The sequence below is a fragment of the Cyclopterus lumpus genome, chromosome 15, assembly GCF_009769545.1.
Source record: "Cyclopterus lumpus isolate fCycLum1 chromosome 15, fCycLum1.pri, whole genome shotgun sequence".
In the NCBI taxonomy this organism is placed as follows: Eukaryota; Metazoa; Chordata; class Actinopteri; order Perciformes; family Cyclopteridae; genus Cyclopterus; species Cyclopterus lumpus.
This window is the reverse complement of record NC_046980.1, coordinates 13,729,186-13,754,900: the sequence shown is the minus strand read 5'-3', so window position 1 is coordinate 13,754,900 and position 25,715 is coordinate 13,729,186. Positions and strand designations below refer to the sequence as shown.

General features: G+C 41.0%; 2 protein-coding genes across 5 annotated transcripts; both read right to left on the bottom strand.

Annotated features, from left to right (window-relative positions):
* Positions 1–1,869: 1,869 nt before the first annotated feature.
* On the bottom strand, positions 1,870–13,950 carry zfand4 (zinc finger, AN1-type domain 4). The gene is made up of 10 exons (XM_034551406.1): positions 13,556–13,950; positions 11,781–12,093; positions 10,702–10,777; positions 9,963–10,030; positions 9,618–9,801; positions 9,061–9,220; positions 7,384–8,577; positions 6,741–6,795; positions 3,615–3,732; positions 1,870–2,934 (listed from the first exon to the last, which is right to left on the bottom strand). The coding sequence occupies exons 2-10, from the start codon at positions 11,962–11,964 to the stop codon at positions 2,799–2,801; spliced, it is 2,175 nt and encodes a 724-aa protein (XP_034407297.1). The 5' UTR covers positions 11,965–12,093; positions 13,556–13,950; the 3' UTR covers positions 1,870–2,798.
* Positions 13,951–14,298: 348 nt separating this feature from the next.
* washc2c (WASH complex subunit 2C) lies at positions 14,299–25,495 on the bottom strand. 4 transcript variants are annotated; one of them, XM_034551404.1, is made up of 32 exons: positions 25,189–25,365; positions 23,813–23,956; positions 23,494–23,658; positions 23,255–23,323; positions 22,976–23,149; positions 22,768–22,861; positions 22,624–22,685; positions 22,463–22,519; positions 22,240–22,368; positions 22,013–22,097; positions 21,782–21,841; positions 21,534–21,658; positions 21,346–21,436; positions 21,190–21,243; positions 20,906–21,106; positions 20,650–20,801; positions 20,399–20,509; positions 19,886–19,978; positions 19,700–19,801; positions 19,491–19,598; positions 19,159–19,394; positions 18,888–19,011; positions 18,231–18,632; positions 17,989–18,117; positions 17,683–17,784; positions 17,471–17,545; positions 17,159–17,218; positions 16,432–16,659; positions 15,890–16,324; positions 15,635–15,799; positions 15,362–15,533; positions 14,299–15,266 (listed from the first exon to the last, which is right to left on the bottom strand). In XM_034551404.1, the coding sequence occupies exons 2-32, from the start codon at positions 23,954–23,956 to the stop codon at positions 15,121–15,123; spliced, it is 4,350 nt and encodes a 1,449-aa protein (XP_034407295.1). In that variant the 5' UTR covers positions 25,189–25,365; the 3' UTR covers positions 14,299–15,120. The 4 variants fall into 4 exon arrangements, with proteins under 4 accessions (XP_034407295.1, XP_034407294.1, XP_034407293.1 ...); XM_034551403.1 differs by lacking the exon at positions 25,189–25,365 and adding an exon at positions 25,415–25,495 and having other exon boundaries at positions 15,635–16,324; XM_034551402.1 differs by having other exon boundaries at positions 15,635–16,324.
* Positions 25,496–25,715: the final 220 nt, after the last annotated feature.

The following is a 25,715-nucleotide window of genomic DNA, read 5'->3' as shown; positions in this document are numbered from 1 at the left end:
TGTCCTGGGGATGTGAGAGTCAGTCAGTGGGGGTCCCGGGCTTTTATTTGATGAACCCGACTGCAGCTGGAAAGAAACCTCCTGCCAGAGGGAAGGGACTCGAACAGTTTGTGTCCAGGGTGAGAGCGGTCGGCGACAATCTTACCTGCCATCTTCAGGGTCCTGGAGGCGAACAAGTCATGGAGGGAAGGCACATTTATTTGACACAGGGTTCATCAAATAAAAGCCCGGGACCCCCACTGACTGACTCTCACATCCCCAGGACAATTTCAAACAGCCTCGCACATCACACTTTTATTTTACAATATATACTTGTTTTAAAGTACTGCTGTGTGTTATTTACCATATGTATCTATTATTACACTATGTTTATATTTGTATATTGTTCTATAATTAGGTCATGCTAGCAATGAGGCTGTACTTAATTTTAATTAAATGCTAATATGTTCACAATGACAATTTAACATTGATCACATTCACCTTCCTGCTAACATTTGCTAATTTAGCATTGAACTACATCTGAGGCAGATATAAATAGTTTTGGGTTGTAAACCAAGTATGAGACAAACTGAACTGAAAGGGGTTCAGTTTGTCTCATACTTGGTTTACAACCCAAAACTATTTATATCTGCTTCAGATGTACGTAGAGTTCAGTGCTAAATTAGCAAATGTGACGTCCCATGCTTTAGTGTATTGGTTCCCAGTAAACTAGTACATTTACTTAATTAAACATGTGTTTTTTTTAATATATTCACCACTTTCGGTAGGCCACATTATGGAGAAAAAAAACTTTCAAATTGACAGAATACAAATGGTATTTACTTGCTGCTACGCTGAGGTGTGTGACATAAAATCAGTAGGATGTATCCTTCCAAATTCATTTGGAGATGCCTGTAAACTCACTACCTTAAATAAAGATGCCTCTCTCCATGCTGAAGTGCATTTATCTGCCAGCAGTGCGTCAGTCATATTCATATTCGGCCAGCCCAATTATCTTGGATCAAAGCCAGACAACATAAAGGAGGAAAGTGAAAATAAAAACACAAGACAGGACTCGGGTCAGGGTTGGTCTGTTTCACAGGAACACCATCCAGAGGGAAAGCAACGTGCACAATGAGCAGCGCTTCCACTTTCTACTCGCCAGCAAAGAAATAAAACATAATCATGTTTTGGATTACACAATGTGTTCTCATATTCATGAAACATCATCTGCACTCCACTCCCATTAGTTTGTATATTGTATGTGTCCATATAAACAAACTTCAGCCTTGAAGTCTAGACTAAATGAATACGAAGACATTACAATTGAACATGTGAAGGCCCAGTGGGATCCATCCATCTGCGGACGGTCCAATCACAATCCTGTTTCTTTGGGGTTTTTTAACCGAGGGCGTCAACTTGTGGTTCTTATGAAGCACAATCCAGTGAGGAGCAGAACTGAGCAGATAGTATCCCACTAAGAAGAAAACACGTGTATCTTGAGATCGCTAATGGAGGAAGCTGTTGGCTATATTTGCCCCATCTTTGGCGAGAAATCGAAGAGCAACAGGTGTACAAACTATTTCTGCTTGTTGCTAAGGAACTAGCCTTGGGTCTGCATCAGGAAAACATCGTTCTTAATGCAACAACAATTAGTCAGTGATGACAAGCAGTTTCTCACCTACTTCCCATTAATATGAGAACTATTAAGGGGCGAGCAGCAGGAAAGATCAAACATTCAATGTGCAAATAACGAGGAACCGAAACAGCGAGAACGCAGCAAAGAACCGAGGTAATCACAGCAGGACAATCTGCTAAACTAAATAATGAGTCAATTAGAAATATTATTAGGCAGGTGTTGGATCCAGACACACACACCAGTCAGTGATGTATAGTATGTATGGAAAGACACTTTATTAGATCAAACTTCTGTAGATACTATAACAGCATTAAACGTTTTTGCAACAGCAGAGCAATAAAAAAAAAAAAAGACTTTTACAAAAGTTTTTTTTATGGCAAGCATCTTACTTGTAGACACATAAATACCATAACCCCCCCCCCCCCCATACCAATAGTTTACTTGATAAGAGTACAGATTACAACTGACATTCACACACATTGCATACTTAGTATTCTAAAAAACAACCTTGAATTTAAATAAGTACTATTCATTAATAAATATTAATATCAATGAGTGAGTGTACTATTTTTAAAGAAAGAATTCATTAGTGATGTCTGTATGTGCCCGTGTAAGAAAGACATTTAAGAGGTGAAGAATATAAAAATCTGAGTGACAACATCATAAACACTTTAAAAGACAAACACAGAAATGTAAGTATTCTTCCCCCACACAATAAGGAAAGCCAAATGTATAAATATGATAGTTCTAAAGTGCATCTGTCAAAGACTTGTCGAATGAAAAGTCATCAGCGGTCCAATCTTTTTTCTTATTTTTTAAAAAGCCTGACAAAACTAAAAATAGATATGTCTGAACGTGCAGCAGATATATTTAGCAAGAACTACCTACATACAAGCACAGTTTTTTTTTTTTGTTTTGTTTTAATGGGTTGGAAAAAGAACTTGGTAACAGATTAAAAAAAGGATAAACATCTTCACATTGTCAAGAAGAAATAATCAGTTATTTGCCATTTCAGTCTACTCTTGTTTGTTCACACTTGGCTTTACAGAATATTTGATCTAAACTTCAAGCAAACTTGGCTGATTTAAAAAAAAAAAAAAAAAAAAAAAAAAAAAAAAAAAAAAAAAAAGAAAGCACACAGTGGTGAATAAGTTCCTTCTCTCCGCTAGGGTTGAATGGGCTATATCTTAGGCAACTTGGGAGCACTGATCAGAGGGTTGGTCTCATGCAGAAATCTCCGTCCGGCACCCTTGTAGTCATACGTGCAGTCATGCGTCTCTGCGTAGCGATGGGTGCAGCAGAAGTTGTGAGCACACCTGAAAGATGTAAATAAACAGATGTGTTGGTGCGCATGCAAAGATCTAGAAACAACACTTACTATATTTACAGTATGTTCGTTTAAAAAAAAAGAAAAAAAAAGGACCACGCAGTCATCAAATAAAAACATTCATTTTCTCCACCAGCAAACATCTGCTCAATCCTCCGGCCGAGTATAAAAAGAGCTGCGCTACTCTGCATAGTTTCCTTTGACTGAAAGACTCCTTTGCTTGCATCTCTTTCATCAGTCCATTTGTAAAAAGAGCGACACCATTTCAATTACATTTTATATGTAATATATTTCATTTATAAGCACCAATATTGAGCAAATGAAATGACTCATTTAATCACAGGAGCACCAGTTGGGAGCTCTACGTCACACACTGTCAGTTTCAGGGCGTACGCCCCGGACGAGGCCTGGGAGAGGGAAGCGATCCAGATTTATGTCGTAGGGAGAAACTTTGATAATGTTAATAACTTGTGGCAGAACAAGTGGTGAACAGAGACATATTTCACTGTAGAGATGGCCAAGAGACAAAAGGATGAAATGAGAAAAGATCCCCTTCTACTAAAGAGCCTGCTTGGTGGACAATAATTTCAAATAGGGGGAGATTAGATAAAGAATCTGACAGCAGAGTGGGTGAGTGAGTGCAGCTGGAAAAGCTGGAGGCACTTTTACCTGCACTCGTAGCTGGTGGCCAGGCCGGTCTTCTTGCCACAGAGGAAGCAGTGCTTGGAGCTCTTCTTCTTGCTGCCTGCAGGAGCCTTGACTGGAGGTAGGTGGTACGTTGGAGTGCCTGAGAATAGAAGAAGCATTTTTTATGATATACTGTACCTCACAGGAGCCGGTGTCTGATCCAGTAGTGAGGATGCTTGCATTAATCTACACAGCCCAATCATGTGGCTCGGCTTTTCTGTAAAAGATACGAGTTCAACTGTCCCTGATGTCAGCACACAACATAACTGGAGATTTTAGAAACATTTTGCAACTTTCGCTTTAATATGTGCTTTCTTTAAATGTTCACAAACTTCAAAATGTGTTTAAGCAAGATCCATCACAGTAATCACAAAGCCATAAAAAGGTTAGATAAACAAAGAAAATCACACAAGGGAGCTAAATGTCTCTCATTTCAGTGACTTCTTACCAAAACATCTGCTGGGAAATCAAAGTGTATGGAAAAGTGTGGCCAGAAACGCAATGTGCTTTTAACACTTGTCAATCTTCACCGTTTAACTTTGTTTTGTCTGAGTTTCTTTATTCTAATTTCAATGAGCACAAGGAGTGCTTTCATACGTCAGGCATTATGTCCGCGTCATGTCACTGGATAGCCACAGGAATAAACGGCTCGAAAATAATGCCTCAAAAACAGTGTTCTCACGGTCACATTAATGTCTTCTTATCTAGGGTTTCCGTGTTAGTTATGAAAATACATTTCAAGCGTGGTTTATGACAGTGTGCAATTAAACTAGATCTAAACAGTAGTAAATGCCGCTATTCTAGAAATGGTCCAGATAATTGTTTGAAAGTGGTTTTAGGACATTATCAAGCTTTGCCGTATGAACCATTACCAAGTCTAAGTTTAGGAAAATACGTCAGTAAACAAACAGATAATTCCCTGAGTCAAGGAGACCTGGTTTACGTCAGCGTGTGCCTGTGAAAATCGTGTCTGTGGAAGCATGCAGGGTTTGTGAGCCGTGGGGATGCGGGAGCACACGGATACAACCGACGGTTCTGCGATGAAGGTACAGGAAGCTCGCTGTCCAGCAGATGGGCCCGGGATTGGTTTTTGATTTGTTTCGTGCACTTTATTTTTGTTGCCATACAGACGTACATTGGGTTCAAATATATTCAGAGCCGAGCACATTTCCACATGATCTTGTTAAGAGGACCGAACTTTAATTATATTCATATTTATTGTCCCAATAAAGTTTTGTTTTTTTTGCTCCTCATCCTAATCGATAACTCAAAGAATCTCAGCATGTGTCATTTGCTGCAAGTGTTCATATCTTCATTGAAACTCCTGACTGTTTTGTTTGTGTTGCTCTGCAGTTCAGTCCCTGACGACGGAAGAAAAGGTTTTAATGGAGCACAATGTTTCTATGGACATGTTGTCTACATCTGCAATACAGACCAATAAAAGTATGTTTTCTTTTACAGGTGTGGACTTTTATCATTTCTAAGGATGTTTCTTTGAAAGAACTATGAGGTAGTACATTTAAGCTATTTGTATAAGAGAAACTAACTTGTTTTTTTATTTAAAACTATCCAACTGAACAGTCTATTTTCCCTATAATCATTACCAAATTACAGTTATCTCCAGGAAATTATTAGAATATTACTGACGTGTGACATAAAGCCTTACTAGCGTAATGAGATGATACAATGCAGTTCGGGACAATTGTCCAATTGTTGTCCTACACATTACTCGAGGGTGACAAAGTGACGCAACAAAACTAAAATACAGAAAAGACTCATTTACATACTGGGTGCATTCAGATTGTTATGACCAGACCGATCTTAGATGCGTTTAAATTATTTTGCTTATCCTAAGTCACAAAAACAACTTATAAAAAGGTAAAAGCTAAGCATCAGGAATCATTGTTGTGAGGATTTTTCTTTTTCATCAGACCGACGTGGAATGTCCACAAATAAAGAACCTTGGGAAACAATAGTCTAGAGCCCATGCATTCTCACAGTGGAGGGGTGGACTCACTTTTCAGCACAACCACCATAACAACAAAGTCAGGACAATAACAGAGTGGATTTAAGTCCAACTGTATTTGAATGGCCTCTTCATAGTCCAGACATGCACCTCACTGAACATACATAGTTTACCAAGAATTCCCATATAATCTTGCAACACTTATCTACGTGGAAGAATGAGTGCATACAAGGCAACTGAGAGAGTCTCTAAAATTAATCTTTTGGAGGACTAAATTCATCTTTATTGAATGACTCATGGAGGTGTGAACACCAAGTGTCTTTGATAGATGGAAGATATTTAGAAAGCTCATTCAAATATCTAAATAATGTAGATATTATCCATATCTTTCACAATTCTTTGTGAAAATGCAGTTGAACAAAGACTGATTATCGGTCATTCATGAGCCGTCGTTAGTTGGGTTGTTGAATGTCCTTTGACCATCATCAACTAATTATCATCCTTTGAGAAGTACTGGAAAGAAATCCCCAGTATTAGAGGAAAATAGGAATACCGTAACTCAATACTTGATGCATACTTATCCTTATTTTTTCCCCGGGAATAGTCTAAGCACATTAGTGGACGACATAAATAAGTGAGTGTGCTTGTGTGTAGGCCTGGTGCCTTCCGTTGTTTGTGCTGCTTCTGCAGTTGATGAAATGATGAATATTTAAAACCGTTGCAGTGCTTTGTTGTAGCGCTCTCTGATGCCACGGCACCTCTCAAGAACGGCATCCACAATCTACAATCATTGGCTCCAAAGTACTCTGGTACAACAGATGGCTGAAGAGTCCACAACTCAAATGTGCGATCACAACCACTACAATGCAACACTTTCTGTATATGCTACTACTTTATAAAAATAAAGTGTGTTTGCAGAGGATGCGTAAACCGTATATATTTTCCATCATTGCCTGCATTTTCTATTTTTAACAATGACGAAAAAAACTGAAGGCCTTTGAGCATGGTGCAAAAGGAAATGTAAATGTAAATTATAATAAAAGGGTAATAAGAGATTGACAGGGTTTTTATAACCCTGTCAGTCAAAACAACAGCCAACGAGAATGTCTAACAACTACTGGATGTTTGTGCGTCTCCCTTACCTATTCTTCCGAATGATGTCATGACTCCCCCAGCTGATGCAAGAGGGGGGGTGGCCTGAGAAAATAACAGCAACAGAAAATATTCTTAAAGCAAATCAATGAAATCAGTGCTTTTTCTTGAGAAAAGTATCAGTTAGAATAATCTATATACATATATTTTGGCTATTAGTTCAAAAAGATTGAAAAGAAAAGACAGAACTAATGTTCCTAAGAGAAGGGCAGATCATTTCAAGATGGACTCCATGATTATTTTTGATTGACCGAACCTCTGATTTCTTAAAAGTTCAGCTGTTTTCAATCAATCATGACTAAAATGTGCATTTCTCCTTGTGCATCCTACTTAATAACAAGGCAGTGAATGCTGCAATACGATTTTTAAATATTACATTTCACTGTATATCAGTTGAACCGTCCATACATTACACATCATCGTGTCACATAAGTGTTAATGTCTGATTTACTTTAAGCTGTTTAATAAAATATTTATTGTGATAAACCTGATTGAGATCTTCTTCGGCAAATTCAGTGAATGTCATATCAAGACATTGCCATGACCATTATAGCATAAATAATACAACATAAATAAACTATAAATTGGGGTTTAAAAGCTATTCCACAAATCCAATGTGCTCTCTGCACTCACCATGTAAGAGGCTGCTGCTCGGTGCAACGGTGACATTTGTCTTATCAGGTCATCCTGACGGAGTCTGCTAGTTGGGATGGATGGCAGCCTGGAGCCAAGGCTGCCCGGTCCTGAGGCAGTGGCAGGGGGCAATGCGAGTCCCAGACTCTCTTCAAGCCCGTCCCTGGCGTTAATGCTGTCTGGAGCCCTTGCGGAGAGAGATGCCAAGAGTTCAGAGTTGTTCAGGGACCCAACTGGCTCCTTCCAGACTTGGTTGGCCATCTTAGTGATGCCTCTTGCTTCCCTCTTGGAGATAAGCTCTGGTTTCTTGCCAAGTGACTCCACTTTAACACCACGAAGGCTTAGCTGATGAGTTGACATGGTGGTGGAGGGGTGAGAGGATGTGCTGCCTGGCTTCACCTGTGCCGAGTATTGGGATTGAAGGTTAGGCTGTAAACCGGAGAGAGTGGAATCAAAAGGCTGAGGCAGCGGTCTGGTAGAAGTTGATGGTGGGGGGGAGACGGGCAATGGTGAGGGGCAGCTGATATGAAATGGTGTGCCAAGCTGTGTCCGATCCCCTGTGCTGGTGAGAGTATCACTTGTCCAGGTACTAAGTGGGGATGGGGAGAGCGACCGACAACTTCCCTCAGGCTGGGTGGACACATCTAGACTCAGAGGGTCGAACAGTTCCCCAAACGGAGCTCCAGGTTGAGCTGGCACCATCAGTCCAGTAGCTTCCTCCAACAAACTCAGCCCTACAGCCTCCCCTGAAGGCTCAGCTGGGTCAAAGGTTGCCTCAGGTTGACCCCTGATACACAGTGGAGGGAGCTGAGGGTACACACAGTCCCTCATCAATCTGGTGCTGCCAATATCCAACCGGGACACTTTGGGAGGGGGCCGGATCTTTGCAAATGGGGGGCATGTCTCCCATGGCTCTTCCTCCTGAAGCATGTAACAAGATAGTGATGGGAAAGAGGGAGGTGGTCGTCTAGGGATAAAAAAGGGGGCAGAGGTTGCAGCAGAGAGCGGGAAGGGGTCCATGGATTCATGGTCTGCGATTGGAGGTAGCTGTATATTTGACTGCCAAGGCTGGTTTATCTTGGAGAGCGACCGAAAGAGGCGATGGTGGTGTCGTGTGCTGGTAGGTCCTGGAGAGCCTCCGCAGGGATGTGGGTTGACAGGGGGCCGTGGTTTTACCTTTGCGGACTTCTTCGGCTGGAGGAGAGAGACAGAGACAGCTTATACCGCAGCATCCTCTTAAATGTAATGTACATTTTCTGTATCTTTGCCATGACCACTGTAAAATTACAGTGGTTATTGCACCACTCGAGTTAAACCTTTTCCATACATGAATAACAAAGCACTAACACTTTGAAAGCTCTATTGTCGGAGAAACACATGAAAATTAGTGTTTGGCGCAGTACATCTGCATTATGCAAAATGGTTGCATTTTTAGTCCATAATTATGAAAAGCAGGATTCTATGTGGTGCAAATATCCAACATCATTTGGTTAATTATTGTTAAAAAAAAAATTACAGCCATAAAAAAACCAAACAGCTGGAAGAAAGAAGGCTATGCCGTTTTTTCACAAGATGCCTACATACAAATGCTGTGAAAATTAATGTGTAGAAGCCACATTTGCACTCTCTGATTGGCTTTACAATCAATAGGTGTCTGTACTCCCAGCAGCTTCCAACCTTCTTGTTGAGATTAATGTCCTCCATCTTGGCTTTGAGTAGCTTCATTTTGTTCATGGTGATTGAGTTCTCAAGGCTTTGCTGTGTAGCTGGAGAACACTCTCCCTCCTCCTCCTCCTCCTCCTCCTCCTCTGCACACACATTGTACACCGAGCCACCACTGGAAAATATGAGAGGTACAAACATTCTTCCCATTAGTGATCTAACAAAGCTGTTGGCAGTCTGTTCAGTGGCCCTGCTCACTGAACTCAGCTGCCACTGATTAATCAATGTTAAGCACTCAACTCCACTCTAGCTGTATAATTAGATAATTATACTCATTTATCCTGTGTACTCCTCATGTGGGCTTCTTTTTTCCTTGCACCATTCTTAATACTCAGAACCTAATACAGCAGCCTCTTTGTTTTTCTGATGTTACTGTACGTTAAGTGATTATCAATATGAGCAAAGCCCTGGCCCAATTCCTTGTATGTGCATAGTTTTATTCAGACTGATAATAACATGATGATGAATAACTGTGCTTTAAAACAACAAGGACATATTGACAATATCCCAACCTCAGGGATTCAGACAGAGGGGTCAGGGTGCCATCTCCCCTGTCGACCACTCGGAAGAAGTTTAGCTGGTCATTTTCTCGATAGACCACAAACGTAACCTGCTTGTTGGCCACGTTTTTCTCCCAACCCTCCTGTGTGCTCTCCATCAGGTCAGTAACCTCTTTAATAGGGTCATCCATGGTAACTAAAAAAAGAGAGGGGGTTTTGTGGTTAAAACCATAGATTTAATTTCAATAGCTGTCTATTTTTTTCTTATGTATTTTGAAAAACAAACTTCTCATGAAATGCAAAACTACTCATGTACAGCTGTCATGTGAATGTAGAGTTCTTTGGTCTTTTCCTTACCTCTCCTGGTGTTAATTGGGCCTCCCCTCATAGCCAAGACCAGTTTCAAAGTGCAGCCCTCTGCAATACTTCAAACACAAACAGACTTATGATCAATAAAGGAGAATACATGAAGACTATTGGAATGCATCCTCCAGTGTATATAATTGTAATGGGAGAGAGGGAAATAACAGTAGGTAGCATATCTACATTTAGGGTTAAATGCTTTACTTCTAAAGCAGAAGGGAGATGCTCTAAAGCAAAGTTTACAGCACTCAAAGCATCAGGATGATTTCCAGATGAACTCAAGTGCACGACTCATAATTCCACTGGAACATTTGTTTATGATGAGCAGATGTTTCATTGGCTACTGTCCCGTTCTGCTTCCAACACTTCAAAAAGCATGCTGCAGCTTGATAGGTGAGTCTAGCAAGATCTCAAGAGAGGCTGTTCATGTGGGAAATTATTTGCAGCCAGCAGAGCACTAGAGGGTGAGGTCTGCATCTCATAAACTGACAAGAGTGGAGGGGCAAGCTCTCTGAATATGACCAGTGTGTCACTTTTCTCATCCGCCTCTATATCTCTGGCTCTTTTACAATATGTTGAACTGAATGAAGTCCCCAGCACAGACAAAAAGCTTTAACATGTAAATGACTCTCAAACATATTGCTAGTAATTTGTCTAACAAGCTAGTCATCTGTGATTTTGCCTCTGTGTCAGTGCTCTGCAGGACAGAAAGAGTCGTCAGGAATAGATTTACCCATAGTCGTGTAGACAGTGTTCATCATCCAGCTCCAGATTGTTCCAGATAAGGTGCTGCTGGGCAACCGGGATACCTTTACAGACAGCCCGAGAGGGAGAAAAGAATACAGAAAACAAGCAAAGTTGACAAGGACCTGTTCATATTTCATAGACCAAGTTCCCAAATATGACAGAAAGGCAAGATGGGAATCCAGCAAGGCATCCATAGCACACTAAAGATGATTCATGTCTGCCCCCTAAAGACAGAGCTATGTAATTGCTGAAAAATAGCAAATGACAGAACAGAAGCATTAATAATTAAAATAGTGCACTTTTTTTTTTTGTATTACTTGTTGATGTGCTAAAGGGTTATCTCACCATAAAGACAGCTTATTTTGCAGGTAAAACTGTTAAATATGTCTACATCATATCCAATATTATTGCAAATTAGACCAAAATAATAAGACTCCACTTGAGGATGAAAGGGTCTGTCTCCTTAAAATGAGATGGTGTATTTAGAGTCGGGAAGCTCTCTGTGCTCCCATAGTGAACTCGCTGACCCGACGCTGGAGGTGAGCCAGTGTTAGTGAGGGAGCAGTGCTCTTGTCATTGCAGTGGTTTACGCCATCAACACACACTTTGCCTGGTTGACACGCCTCCTTTACAGACAGCCACAGCAAAGAGAGGCCTTTCTTAACAAAACTGAAAACAGCAGCAAAGAATGTAGATATGAAAGGTCATCATGATCTACAGAAAAACGCAAACAGAGTGAATAAATGAGAACTAACGGATACTTAATTCAGATGAACTTGGTGTAACCAAGAGTTTTCTTCCTATCAATTTTTGGCATAAAAAAAAAAAAGCAGTTCTGCTGCATAAACAAGTTTTAGAAGATACAGAAGATACAGTTGTGAAGATACAGTTGTGCAAAACTTCCCAGAGCAGTTATACACCCCAGGAGACAGGATACTAAATTAATATTACCAGTATATAAAATAATTGATACAGCTTGCTGACTCAATCAGTGCAATATCCTGACTTATAAAGTATGGACAATAATCGCTAACAGCATGCAAACTACACATGTGTGCTTTGTACCTTCCAGTCTCTGGATCTTTGCCTTGACTGAAATGACAGCCTCAAAGGGCAACACACGCAGCTCAAAACAGGTCCCTGTCAGGGTCTCTATGAAGAGCTCCATAGTGTCATAGAAAGGGAGCTTATAGTGAAAAGCTCCCACGCTGTCATCATTAAAGAAGGGTGGCTCCTTCCTGTCGGTCATCCCGGCAGGTTTAGGCGAGAGACTTTGGGGATATGGTTAAATGGGAGGGCTGGCCCAAGATGAAGGAGAGAGGGACAGGCACTGCTTTCTAGCCTCACAACCGTCACACATGATGCAGGACGACCACAGCTGTGAGTAGAAACAAAAAGCATGGTATGATTATCATAACTTTTTAGAAGGTTCGCTTAGTTTAAACATTCCCTGCAATCAAGTTTCTTAAACATACTGTATGTGATTCCCACAAGTCGAAAATGTACTTATATCTAAGCTCTAAAATTGGACATTTGTAATTCAGCTTAGTATTCAAAACCTAACCTCTAAGAGCCAAGTCATTTTTGATTGCACATGAATGCACCCTTTTCAATCAATCAATTTATGTTTCAACTGAACTTTTTAGGCATATATATATATATATATATATATATATATATATATATATATATATATATTTGAGTGTATGGAAATCTATTTAGGTGAACCGCACAAATGTATATATGGGAAACGCTGCATGGCTAAGGGATATTCACATCATGAATGACATAACAATTGAGTAATGCATCGGATGCGGTGGTTTTTTTGGCAAAACAAACCAGACAGACCAGTGGAAACAGACAAAAACATGCTCATGTATGTAATTAAAAAAAAAAAAAAAGTCAGCAAGACTGAAACTGTGCAATTATTTTAGAACAAGGGCATGCATCAGTGGCAGCAGACATGTGCAACCTTCATACAATATTTAGTCCAGCAGTTAAGTCCCTGGCCAAAATTCAAGGGGATCAGGTGTGTTACATAAGCCAATCAGTGGTATGAAGTGTCCTGTGTCTGACCGGCCTCCAACAGATCACATCTTATGTCACTTAATAACTCAACATCCTACACAATGTTATCTGTACAAGAGGCAGGTTAGTACAAAAATCGATAAAAAGAGGAGTTCTACATTTGAAATGTTATGTCATAAAATCCATGCAACTTTTTTTTAATGTGTGCATGCCCTTCTACGGTCTATTACAAGCAGAAACAACAGAAGCATATATGTTTTCAGTTTCACTCCTTTGAACCCAGAATAATATATGGCGATATGATCTCGTCCCTTTGTATTTTAGAGCTACAATGGACCACAGGCTGCAGTCCAGAGCACAGATTACACGCTTGACCCTTGAATTTGAGATATTTCCACTTTACTGAGGACGTTACTGGTGCCTGACAGGAGCACAAGTAACCAGTCATGCTCACTAAAATGTACACACAGGTGAATAACACGGAAGATGAAGTGGCTCGCTGACAATGGCATCATCCGGGGCCTGGCTGTGTCCATTCAGAGACTTGCGGGTTATCAACAGGCCATTGTCTGAAGAAACCGCGTCGGTTGTCATGTTACGGGCGACGGGTCGACGCGAAGCAGACTCAACGTTAACCAAACCGTAGTTGACATCATTAACGCTAAGGTCAGAAGCCACGTACGAGGTCAGCGAGGAGGGCGCAACTAGGTCAACGTCGGAGACGACCGGAGCTGGAAGTCGCCTCAATAAGAGTCCAGCGGCTAACGTCGTCGAAAAGAGAGCTCATAAGTAACGTTAGTGTTTATACCTACCAGTGTTCACGAGGCAGCTTGAGTCCCGGGTTAACGGACGTATTTCATCATTAAAACCCGCTGGCCGGTATCTTCTTCTGCAACACGGTCGTTCCGTCTATCCGACGCTGCTCGTGTTAGCTTCCGTTGCCATGTTAGCCAACAACTCAAACAATGGCTACCTTCCTCAGCGGCTAGCTAGCAGGATGCGAGGCTGCATCTGGAGGCGTCGGTGTGACGTGGCCTACAAGTCAAAGCAGCACTTCATCCCGGTAACCCTAAATACGACACCAGGACCAGAGCAGACTGTCGGCCGTAGTCGATAGTCGTGGTCCGCTGGTTGGTGACATCGTCGTACCTGTCAGAAGCGGTCGAACGACACCTTTGTGGTTTCATTTGATTGCCTGAAAAAGGAACCAATTGGCACCAGGGACGGTGTAGTGGGCGGGACAACACATTTGGAATCAAATTGGCCTTAAATAGATATTTGTTCTGCCATATTAGTCGTTATAATCGGCAACTATCACAAGTTTAAAAATAAAAAAACATTAGTAAAACTCGCTCTAAATCAGTTAATATGAAACCACTGGCCGACAATGATGTACTTTCTTCATTAAGAAATAAACAGTGAATGTTAAAACACTTAAATCATCTTAAAGCATAGGGAACCGTTTATAATGTGTCTGTTTTAAAAAGTATTGACAAAAAGGCTGTTAATGCCATGGTCAAGGCACAAACAGATACAAGAAAGTCACCCACTCTAATAGTTTTTGAAGCTTTTACTTATTAACCTTCCCTACTGTTGAGAAGGTTATAGAACTTCTAGCAACCAGGGGGTTTTCTCTTTAAATGTTAATAAGCTTAAATTCTTCCTTTTTTATTTTATTAATCCTGACCTAGGCAAAATGACAAAACCTCAATCATCCAAAAATGTTATCCAATAATTGCAGATCTAATGTTCCCTTTCCCTGCTCACAGACATTGATCAATATAAAGTCTAAAAAGACACAATGCACATGAGGACAAGTGACTTTGAAAAAAACTCATTTCAGATAGCATAAAATATGTTTCTTTTTAGTTATTAAAAATGAATTTCCGTTTTCATCACAGCCAAAGTTGAGAAATTGGCAAATCTCTTATTAATAAAAACATGATGCCTAAGACAGTAAGTAAACACATTGATTTCTCATAACCATGATATAACACAAATCCAAAGACATGGACTCTCAACATGGAAAAGCAAAAAGATCTTCAAAACAAGTTACTGTTAATTTCTGCAGGCTTTGAGGCTAAGCAAATGGTATGCTTATAAAGTGCTAATATGTATAATAAAGATTAACAGTACGTAATAACTGTTACATACTATGATCTGATACTGAGATTATTTTGGAAGTGCTGTCAGAAAATGCTTGGAATCATTTTCATTTGAAAATCTTTATCTGGCAAAAATAAGCCCCAGGATTTATATAATTTCAAATGAATAAATACTCTATCAACAGTGTATCCGATCTCCAATCTTTCAGCGATCCAAATGGCAACAAAATTAAACCACAATTGTACAAATCTTGCTACTCAGAAACAACAGTTCAGTTCCCACCAAGAGCATTTAGTGGATCATCAAATATGTTGCTTGAATCCGCCTCTGTACTGGTCTCCTGAGAGCGTGGCGTTTTCTTTGATTTTTGGGGAGCCTTCATGACTGGTTTTACTGTGCTTGGTGAAAAGATGTCATCTTTAAAGAACAAAGAGATGGATAAAATATCTGGTTACATATGCCGATTAAAAGAAAAATCTGCTTTAAAAAAACATGAATGCCTGCATGCTTACCCATGTCATCATCAAATATTGACTTGGTCTCTCCCTTTCTCTTGGACTTCTGTTTTGGTGTTAAAGTGTCCGACAGGTCAGCAAAAATGTCTATGTTGTCATCAAACAAGCTGGCATCAAGGGTTTTCTCTTTGTGCTTCTTGTGAACTTTAGGCACGGTGGAAACTTCCCCCTGAGAACAGCAATTCAGCAGATAAGGAAAGGGATGAAACATATTCTTATGATGGCACAGAACATCTTTACAGTATCACCATCAATGTCAAATAAAGATACCTGGAAGATGTCCTGCTTTGAAAAACTACTGCTGTTCTTGATTTCTTTACTATTTGCGGAGGCCTGAGTAGAGCTGTTGCTCACTCCAAAGATATCCTCATCATCGTCATCTTCCTCCAAATAGTGTGTGGTCTTGGCTTTCTTTGTTGTTGACCTTGGTTTGACCTTTTGGAAAATGTCACCCATGTTGGCATCAAAAATGGATGGGAGAGTGCTTTTATCTGTGTCTTTCTTCAATCCCGCCCCACTACTGGCCTGAGGTTGTGTCGTCTTGGTAGTTTGTCTGGTGGAGGGTGTGTTAGTAACTGAGGTGGCCCTAAACAGGCTGTCGGAGCCAAAAAGGTCATCCTCATCATAGGATGGCAGCCCCTTGGTACTGCTGCCGTCTTCACTGGTGTCTTTCTTTCCAGTGTTCAGTACAGGCGGTCTAGGGGAGGTTTCAGAGAGAGATGATTGAGAAGGTGAGGAGGCGGGCAGGTCAGCTGGTGCAGCCGAGTTAGCCAATATCGGACTGGCATGCGTCTGGCTGGACCTATCTGGTGGAGGTAAGGCTGAACCAGACAGACTCAGATTGGGCCCAGGAACATATCCACCCTCAGTGTCTTCTTTATCCTTTAAAGATCTGTGGGCTGCTTGCTGCCTCGCTGCTCTGGACTGGGGTCTCCTTTGTACAAAACCTTTGGCACGACTCTGCATGACAGAAGATGTGAGCTCACAATTTCATAATTCTAGTGGTGGAAAAGCAACTAAAAGACTATTAGATAACAGATTTATTTCTCCAGGGATCAAAAACCCACCTTGTGCGCACTCTGCAGTGTTGTAACCTGAACTGGGCTGTCGAAGTTCACTCCTCCCTCGCGGCCCTTCTGGGCTCCTGTAGGAGATGTGGCAGGGCTGGGGCTCAGGCTGGAGCTGGACATCCCAGAGGAGGAACTCTGAGCCATGCCAGGGAGTACATTTACAGCCCCTGGCATAATGGGGGTAACACCAGGGAGCAACGTAGTGGGATCTATCATCAGATTGGCCTGAATATGACAAGATCAGACACACCAATACAATAATTTGTCAAGGAGAAAAAGACACAATGGACCCTTAACAGTGACCAAAGACTATTTATAGAGACTTTCCACCTAAGTACACATTTACAACAGCTCTCTTTTCATGAGGTGTATCAGAGTGCTTCCAATCAGAAGACCCTTTGAAGGAAAATGAAAAGAAAACAGGACTGCGGATGGAAATGAGGCAAAAGCAAGATGCAATAACATCTTGTGAAACTGAAAGAAAGAGCCAATTCTTCCAGCTAAGCAAAATTAAATCAAAACAGATAATTATCTTCACATTGGTAGTCATGCTGCTGTATCGTAGCCAAAACATTTTAGTTGGAATATGACAAAAAACAAACGGAAGACATCTTGAAAGAGAAATTGTGGAAGAGAAAATAGAAAAGAGTCTTTTCTCAGGAGGAATCAAGAGTGAAAGTTCAGGAATGAAGATGTTTGATTAAATAAAAACAAAAGATATTACTTGAAGTTTCCCAATCCTTGATGAAGAATCTTTAGGTTTTACAGGGCTTGGGTCAGGTTTCTGTGTGGTCAGATTATAGCAGTTTCAGAATGTAATCAAATAAAAGCATTTCTTGTTTTTCATCTAGAAACAACACTATGTGTCTATCACAACATGTCGAAAAGTAATTGAAGAAAAACAGCTAATATAGACAAACATAAATTCTATATCAAAACCACATGGTAACACAGGTATGTGTGTTTATGGCACAAAGAAAAAAAGGAAAAAAACAGTCCATCATATTATTGAAGTAGACGCTGACAGTAGACTCACCTGAATCTCAGATACAGATTCTGGACTTGCTAGTGGTGCTCTGTCAATAGGTTTACTGGGCTTCTCTGCTACTTTCTGAAAACAAAAACGAGAGATGAAAATAATGCTGTGGTTCAGTTCAATGGCTATTTATACAGCTGGTGTAATATGCAATGTTAGGGCAGCAGGAATCCTGCATAATTCTAATCATTACAGAATAATCAAATTGCTACCGGAGGAGGCGCTTTTGGCTTGATGGAGCCGAAAAGTTCATCCTCATCATCTTCTGCAAACAGACTTTGTGTTGCTGGCTTTGCTGAGCTGAGCTTGGAACTCTGAAAAGCAAACAGTCACGTATCCTTACCATCTTGTAAAAGACGTCTGCATCTGGTCTTGGCGCATAAAAGGTATGTTATAATTCTAATGCTATCGCAATGTAAATATCTCATTAACTTAACTCAACTAAACATTTTGACACAGTATGCAGTTGAGTTAAACAACCAAACAACCAAACGGATCAGAATATCTTAAATACTGACCGCAGCTTTGTCTGAAGTGGCAAACAGATCAACATCTGGGTCATTGTCCTTCTGCTGCGTCTGGCTGAACAGCAGCTCCTCATCCTGGAACACACCTGTGCTTGTTGCTTGTGGACGCTCCTCTGTAAGCTGAAAATAAAAAGACACACATGTTATACCTTGACTGCATGAGAAGCAGCACAGCAATGCACCGAAAACATTTGTTCACACTATTCTTAGGTTTACTGTGCAATCATACAAACCGTTAGTGTGTCGCTTGCCGGGGGTTTACTGGGTGTGAATATCGGCTCATTCCAATCCGATTCATCTTCCTCTTCATCATCGAACAGACTTACAGTGTTTGTTTTGACTTTCTCTTCCCTCTTGACATTGGGTGGCGGGCTGTCATCATTGTCAACTTCCTCCAACAGGCTCTTTGTCTGCTTGTTGGCAAGAACGTTGATGCCTCCGAAAAGACTGACTGCTCCAGCAGGCTTCTTTTTACTTTGGCTGATCTCTGGCGAGGGTGCTGATGGGAGCGGCTCAGGGGTCTCCGCTGCAGGCTCCTCCTGCTCCGAAGGCTGGTCCTGTGCTGCTGTCCTAGAAACGATGACCTCGTCCGATTCCTCCAACAGGGAGGACGACTGAGAGGACGCAGCCGGTGTCTAAAGAATACAGGTTTTATGGGAGATATTTTAAATGGCATGGTGTGTATTGAAGTATTACAGAAGCAAGATTTAAATAATATCACTGTTGTTGGGAAACTCATCGAGCCAACTTTTCTAAACGGTGCTCTAGGGAATGAGTCAATTCACCCCTTAAGCCTGTTAAACCTTTTTAAAGCCCAGTGGAGGCGAGCTACAAAACAAGATTATTTTTCACGACAAATGTGAAGTATAAAAAAAAGTTAGTGCGCTCACTTTAGCAGCTTGGGCTGCAGTGTTTGTGTTGACGGCATGTTTGATGCCAGAGACGGATCCTTTATCTTCATCGTCATCACCCTCATCTTCAAACAAGAGAGCGACTCTCTGAGATTTCTTCTGACTATAAAGAGCGACAGAATGAGAGAATAGGTACGAATTCAGAGCAATACAATATATTTTTTTTAAACTATGATTAAAGTGATTTTAATACAATTGTAAAAGTGAGGAGGCATGTTTTTGCACTGGTCATCCTTACAAGTGTACATACCTTGACTCTGTCGTTGGAGCAAACAGGTCATCTTCATCATAATTATCAAAGAGGCTGCTTTTGAGAGACATTTTGCCACTAGTGAGACTGGAGGGGACACTAGTGAGACTGGAGGGGCCACTGGTGAGACTGGAGGGGCCACTGGTGAGACTGGAGGGGGCACTGGCACTCGGCTTCATCCCGCCTGTCTTTACCTCTGGCTTCCCCGCACTACTGACAGAACTCACCCACTGGTCCTGTCATTCAAATGTTCAGGAAGATAATGTACCACATTGTAGGCCCCCTTAAACATTGGTATGCAGCAGTAAATATGACTTTTTGTATTCTCATACCTCATCATCACTGAAGAGGGAGCTGGACACAGCTGTATTGAGTTGTGGTGTGGAAGCTTTAGCTTGATTAGGTTTTGCTTTAGACTTAGCTGCAGATGCAAACAGATCCTGCAAGGTGAAGAACCACATTATTGTAATGTACGCACAGCAAAAGCACAAGCTAATTCAGTTTTGTCCAAGTGTGTGAAATATTAGTTTATTATTCTCACCTCTTCTTCCTCATCATCAAATAATGACAACAGGGGCTTGCTGGTTTTGGCCTGGCTTGTAAACTCAGGCTTAGACTGGCTCCTAGGGATAGCTGGAGATCCCTATAGAAGGCAAATACACATACAGTGTAATTAAATGTGTTATCACTGTTATCACTTCTTTCTAGTGACATTTGAGAGCCGTACCGGTGTGTCTTCATCATCAGAGAAGAGGCCTCTCGTCTGGGGTTTCTGAGTCTGCTTGACAGCAGCCTTAGCAGCATCGGGAGCTGGCCCATTCTGAAATGCATAACATGAAGATTGAAATGTAATATAAATAGTTTTCTATATCATAGCTTCCTTTTTACAAATATGAGGTTTAGTCTTAAAAGAAAATAATTGTATTGAGCAAAGAGAACTGAACTGTATCAACAAGAGTAAAGGCCAGCACTCTACACTAAATAGAATGGGGCCTTTTCTCAGACTGCACTTGATGGCAAACATCGATATACTGACTGCAACTAGGTCTGTTCATTCAATGGCATCCACACTAAAACTGGTAGAACTTTGTAGATAAAAAAATAAATAAAAATACACTGTGGCCGACAACCAGTTGATGGTGTATTAGGAGGCAGTGACAACACTTTTTGAGTGGCATTTTGCTTGTTAAAACACAGAATTAGATTTGGTCCAGAGTGTGTTGTGAGAAAGTATTCAGACCTTCACAGATTTTTCAGACTCTTTGCTGGGAGACGGCGGACATTTCTTCAGGCCCTCATTGAGCAAGCTTTGAGTCCCGGGTCCAAACATAGAGATGGCCCCTGCTGGCATCTAAACATAACAATTAATCATCAACAAAGGGAACTATTCTACAGGCCACAAAAACACAATTTAGATCTAGCAAACACAATATGTAATTCATTATAATGTCATGTTCAACCGTATTGAGACACTTGAACGCTGATCTTTACCTTTTTCTCAGGTGGTTTTATCTGCTCTTCCACTACCTCCTTCTGGCTCTGTGCTGGAGTTGGAGCACTGTACTTCTCACTGAATATGTCACCATCGTCATCTTCTTCTTCATCGAAAAGGTCGATAACTTTCTTGGGCTTCTTGTCTCCAGCTGAAAAAGAGGGAAACACAACCAACACAAGGGGGGTTTGAGGGTGAGGATCCCACTTAAACCTGGACTGTAGCACTGAAGTGCCCATTCTCTCACGCACTTACCAGAGTCAGACTTTGTCAGGCTTGAACCACTGAAGAAGTCATCATCCTCATCCTCATCATCAAACAGCCCACCTCCTCCTTCACCAAAAGCAGCTCCCATAGGAACCTGTTTGGAGGCAGCACTGGTCTTAGGAGCTGGATGCCCATTCTCCTTGCTCTCGACTGAATCCGATTCAATCCCTGAACCGAACAGGCTGTTATCTGTGGAAAGAAAGTCCTTTGTTTGAGGACGATGAAGCAGACAAGAACTTGATATTGGCTGTCGTACAAGTTAATGCTTCTACCTGGGAATACTGAAATGGCACCCGCTGGAATCTTCTTTCCAGATTTGTCAGATTCTTGAAAGGAAAATAAATGGTATGTGTTAATCTGCAAGTCCAGTTTGTTTCTATATGTCTGTACAGATCTTATGTATAAGTCTTTGTCTTATAAAGTCTCACCGGCAGTTTTCAATGTGCTTTTCATGCTTTCATTCAGTACCCTTTTTTCCTCGGACACAGGAGGTTTTGGAGCCTCAGAGAAAAGATCACCCTAAATGACATAACACAATACAGCATAGGTCAAATCTGGTCCAGAGTTTACGGGACTGGAGAAGAGGGAGCTCTGAAGATCACTTGGTTTCATATACCTCCTCATCATCGTCAAACAGGCCTCTCCCTCCACTAAAGAGGCCACTTTTCCCTCCAAATGGGGAGAAGTCATCATCATCCATCTTCGGTGGCTTAAACATGTCATCACTGTCCTCTTCAGCTGCTGTAACAATGTACATAAACAGTATTGAGGAGCATACTGAGAACAACAGGCCTTCTGTATAAATAAGTAATGCAAAATTAAACAAATAGTTTGAATTGTTCTGATGATGAATGAAAGTCCTACCCTGTGGCATGGCAGGCTTTGGTTCTTTCCTGCTTTTACTTTTCTTCTTAGATGACAATGCTTCAAAGACATGACATGGTAGATACACAAAACCATGAGCATGCACATGCAACAATGTCATTACTTAAATCTCAAATATAAACGTTGATGCTGTGTTAAATTATATATGAAAAGGGAGAGTAACAAAAAGGAGATGAAATACTGCCAGTTTGTTGATAATGACTGACTTACATGCACGATCTCCTTCTGGTTTTTTAACTGGTTCCCCTTTGATTCGAGCTGCAAGCTCATCAGCAAAGGACGATGGGCCGGTGTTCTGAATGCGACAAAAAGAAAACATATAGATGATATCCCTGAGAAACTGAAGATCATATATGAATGATTTCAGAGTGAAATTACAAATAACCCAGCCACAAAACATATCTCTTCAGTATTCAAGCAAAGTTAAAAGAGTATACCTTTGTGCTGTCGTCGTCGTCATCATCATCTTCATCCCTGTCTGATTCTCCAAATATGTCAGAATCATCATCCTCCTCTTCTTCGTCATCATCATCATCGTCATCATCATAACTCAACATGGATGACTTCTAAGTGAGTGTTGGAAGAGAATCCAAAATTATTGACTTGTTCAGCTTGAACGTAAACTTTGATGTGTTTTAGCAGGCAGGCAGCCAAGCTTACCTTCCTAATAATATTGTGACCTTCATCCTCCACCTGATTAAAGTCATCATCTGAATGCTGTTGAATAAATAAATGCATACATTGAAGTTTCATTTGCCTGTGAAATATGAAGAATTAGTAACCTTGAAAAACATTGTGAAAGAAAAAGGAAAAAGTCTTACAACTGCTTCTTTGCCATCTTCACTGTCAATTACACTGTCTCTGTCACTGTCAACTGACATTTCTGGAAAGAGAATCATACAATACATGAGGGAAAATAAATAGTATAATATAGGAGCGCCTGAAGAAGCTGCCATGAATATTACCATCACTGGAGAGGTCACCAAGTCCAACGTCCTCTTGTTCCATGAAGGCCTGGGAACCAATCAGATATGGAAGTGGTCTGTCCACATAAAGGTCCTAAAAGACAAGGACAAAAAAGACACGCACGATAAATAACATTCATGTAAAGATGCATCATCACATGCATTATTGCAGTTCTCATAAATTACTGCTTCAAGAATAAGCACACACCTTGGGCTCCAGGATGTCCTCCACTCTGTCTGTGACCTCCTCATCCTCTGAATCAGAGTTCCCCGCTTTGATGTCCAGATGCTCAAAGGCCGACTCCAGCACTCTCAGGCCATGATTTACTGCTTCCTGCATCTTAGGGATCAACTCTGCCTCTTTCTGCTCTCGGCTCTTCTCCTTTAGGGGAAAAAAGGACTTTCACTGGTCAATACAGGACTTGTGTATAATATACTGTGGCCATATTGTCAAATGCTAAGACCAGAAAGGATGAATTATGTATACCTGCTCAGGCTGCTTCTCCAAAGCATCAGCCTTGGGAATAGTCTCTTCTACCTCTTCATCATACACTCTCTGTAACAGGACACAAAGTAAACAGATGTTTTCTATCATCAGATAGATTACATCATGTAATCTGCAACATTTTAGTTCCAACAGTACACAAACAAGTAGAGTGAATTGTCAGTTATAATATAACAAACACAACTGAAGTAGAACAAAAAAGTTGAAATTAAATACATTACATTTTCTATAAACTGTGTATTGGAAAGCATGAGAAAGTCGTTAAAGACAGAGTGCAAGCAGCTATCTGTGGCCTTGGTGTCACGGATCAGACTGTCCAACTGCTTTTCAATATCATGTGTCTTTGACAGCATTCTCTGGGAGAAGTCTTGGAGGAACAGGAAGAGCTGTGAAGGAAAAATACTGTTATGAAGACAGTTGTTCCTTTCATTACACCAAAGCAAAACACTTATTTTACAATCTCAGATTTCTGCAGGATTTTGATGATGATGATGAATTACTTGGTCTATTTCTAAGCTGGGAACAAAGTTTCTGACTTACTCCTGAGTCAGCTGCCAGGGACCAGTTGGCACTGCTCTGCCGCATCTCTTCAAGAGTCCAGGGTCTCTCCCAAGTCTGAGCATCTTTCTTGAGGTATTCACTCCTACTTGGGCCATTTGCTACTCCCTCTGGCAACCCGCTCATCTGCAATCAGATCACTCAATTAAATATTCAGAAGGGCTTTTAAAACACCCGTCAATGATAACAAGAAAACTCCACTTGTGTGACAACTTGGCTCAGATATCCATTTTATTTTAATGTGTATACAGTTTATGATTAGAATGAGTCTCTGCCTGTTTGAACATAAAAGCGTGTTGGAGGAAATAACATTGATATCAATGTTAAATGGCAACAACAAACGGTCTTCTGCATATTTGGAACAATAGGGCTCAAGCCCGAACCATAAACTGTAGTGATGCTATCATGTAGAAATAAGTCCATGAAGATTGGAACAACTTCCTTGACACTGTTGCAATATAGAGAGTGATATCACTGGGACATCGGAACAATTTGGATGCCCTTCAAGAAGTTCCTTCAAAAGCTTAAAAGAAACACTATGCAAACAGCAAAATACTGCAGAGGTGAAAAATAAACCTACATTAAAAGGATTCTAAACGGTGTTTTCTTAAATATTACTGACAACCTGTATTTAGCTCATCATAACAAGTACACCAGTTTTAACAGAGAAAATAAGGTATGTGACATTCCTCCAGAGAGAGGCCAAATAAATCCCACATAATGCCTCCAAACAACTAGCTAAACAATATGAAGTGCTTTCCTCCGGTCAAAGGTTTAAACCTCCACACAAATAATTAATTCCAATGCGTTTGTATGTGTGATGTGTATATGCCAGAACCTATTGGAATATAGGTTCCACGTAGTCCCGAGTCAGATTCAATATCAATAGAACAAGTCCAAAAACTGATGACACAATCATTCACAGTGTTGCTGCCCGTACTTCCTGTTCATTGGAGGTCTGTGTTTGCATGTGCAGGTATCGACTTTGGTTTAAGGAGTTACTGAAATACCACAAAATAAATGACCCATTAGCTAACTCGTACCGTGATCTTTCATTCAACTAACTCATGTAGCTTTAGTTTTACTGCTACACTTCCGATACAACAACTTAGCTTTGGGGCAGGCAGATACAATAAGGTGACACAGTGACGGAGGATAACACGTTGCGTCCATGAGGAGATGTTGTAATGTGATTTCCTCCTGCTAGCTTCCACATTCAAGTCGACTTGTGGAAGAGAAAGCGGGGGGCTGTTTGGTTAGCAGCTAGTCAAACTTAGCTAGCCAACACCACCGTTAGCTCTCTAGCAGCCGCTCCAGGCCACACAGTCATACTTCTCCGTGAGCGCGTCTGTGCTTACCTTGAGTAACTCTGGTCAACTGCTGATCACGACGGTCAACTGTGGCCAGATACAACGTAAAAAACAAGATCGATTATGCTAAATTTGGCCTTTCCCTCATTGGTCTTCTGACAGGTCAGCCATGTTCAGTCTGCAGACAGTCACCTGACTGCTGTCGCCTAGCAACCCATTCAAAGTGGGGTGGAGTGGAACAAACCGAAGCAGAGTATTCGAACATCAAACATACCTTTGACTTTTACCACGGAGTTCTCCGTGTGTCTCCAACGGTGTGTGTGTGTGTGTGTGTGTGTGTGTGTGTGTGTGTGTGTGTGTGTGTGCGCGTGTGGTGACTACTACGTCATTCAAAGTTATCTGTTTTAATCATGAACTGGTTCACTCATTCTCATCGTGATCTGCATTCAGCTCGCCTGACCGCGCCAAGCGTGAACTACCACGTTGTAATCCCATCTGCAGAGGCTCACTACTGTTGAAAACGATTTAATCTCCTTTTTGGGGTTCATCAATGGTGATAAATTCATAAATGGTCA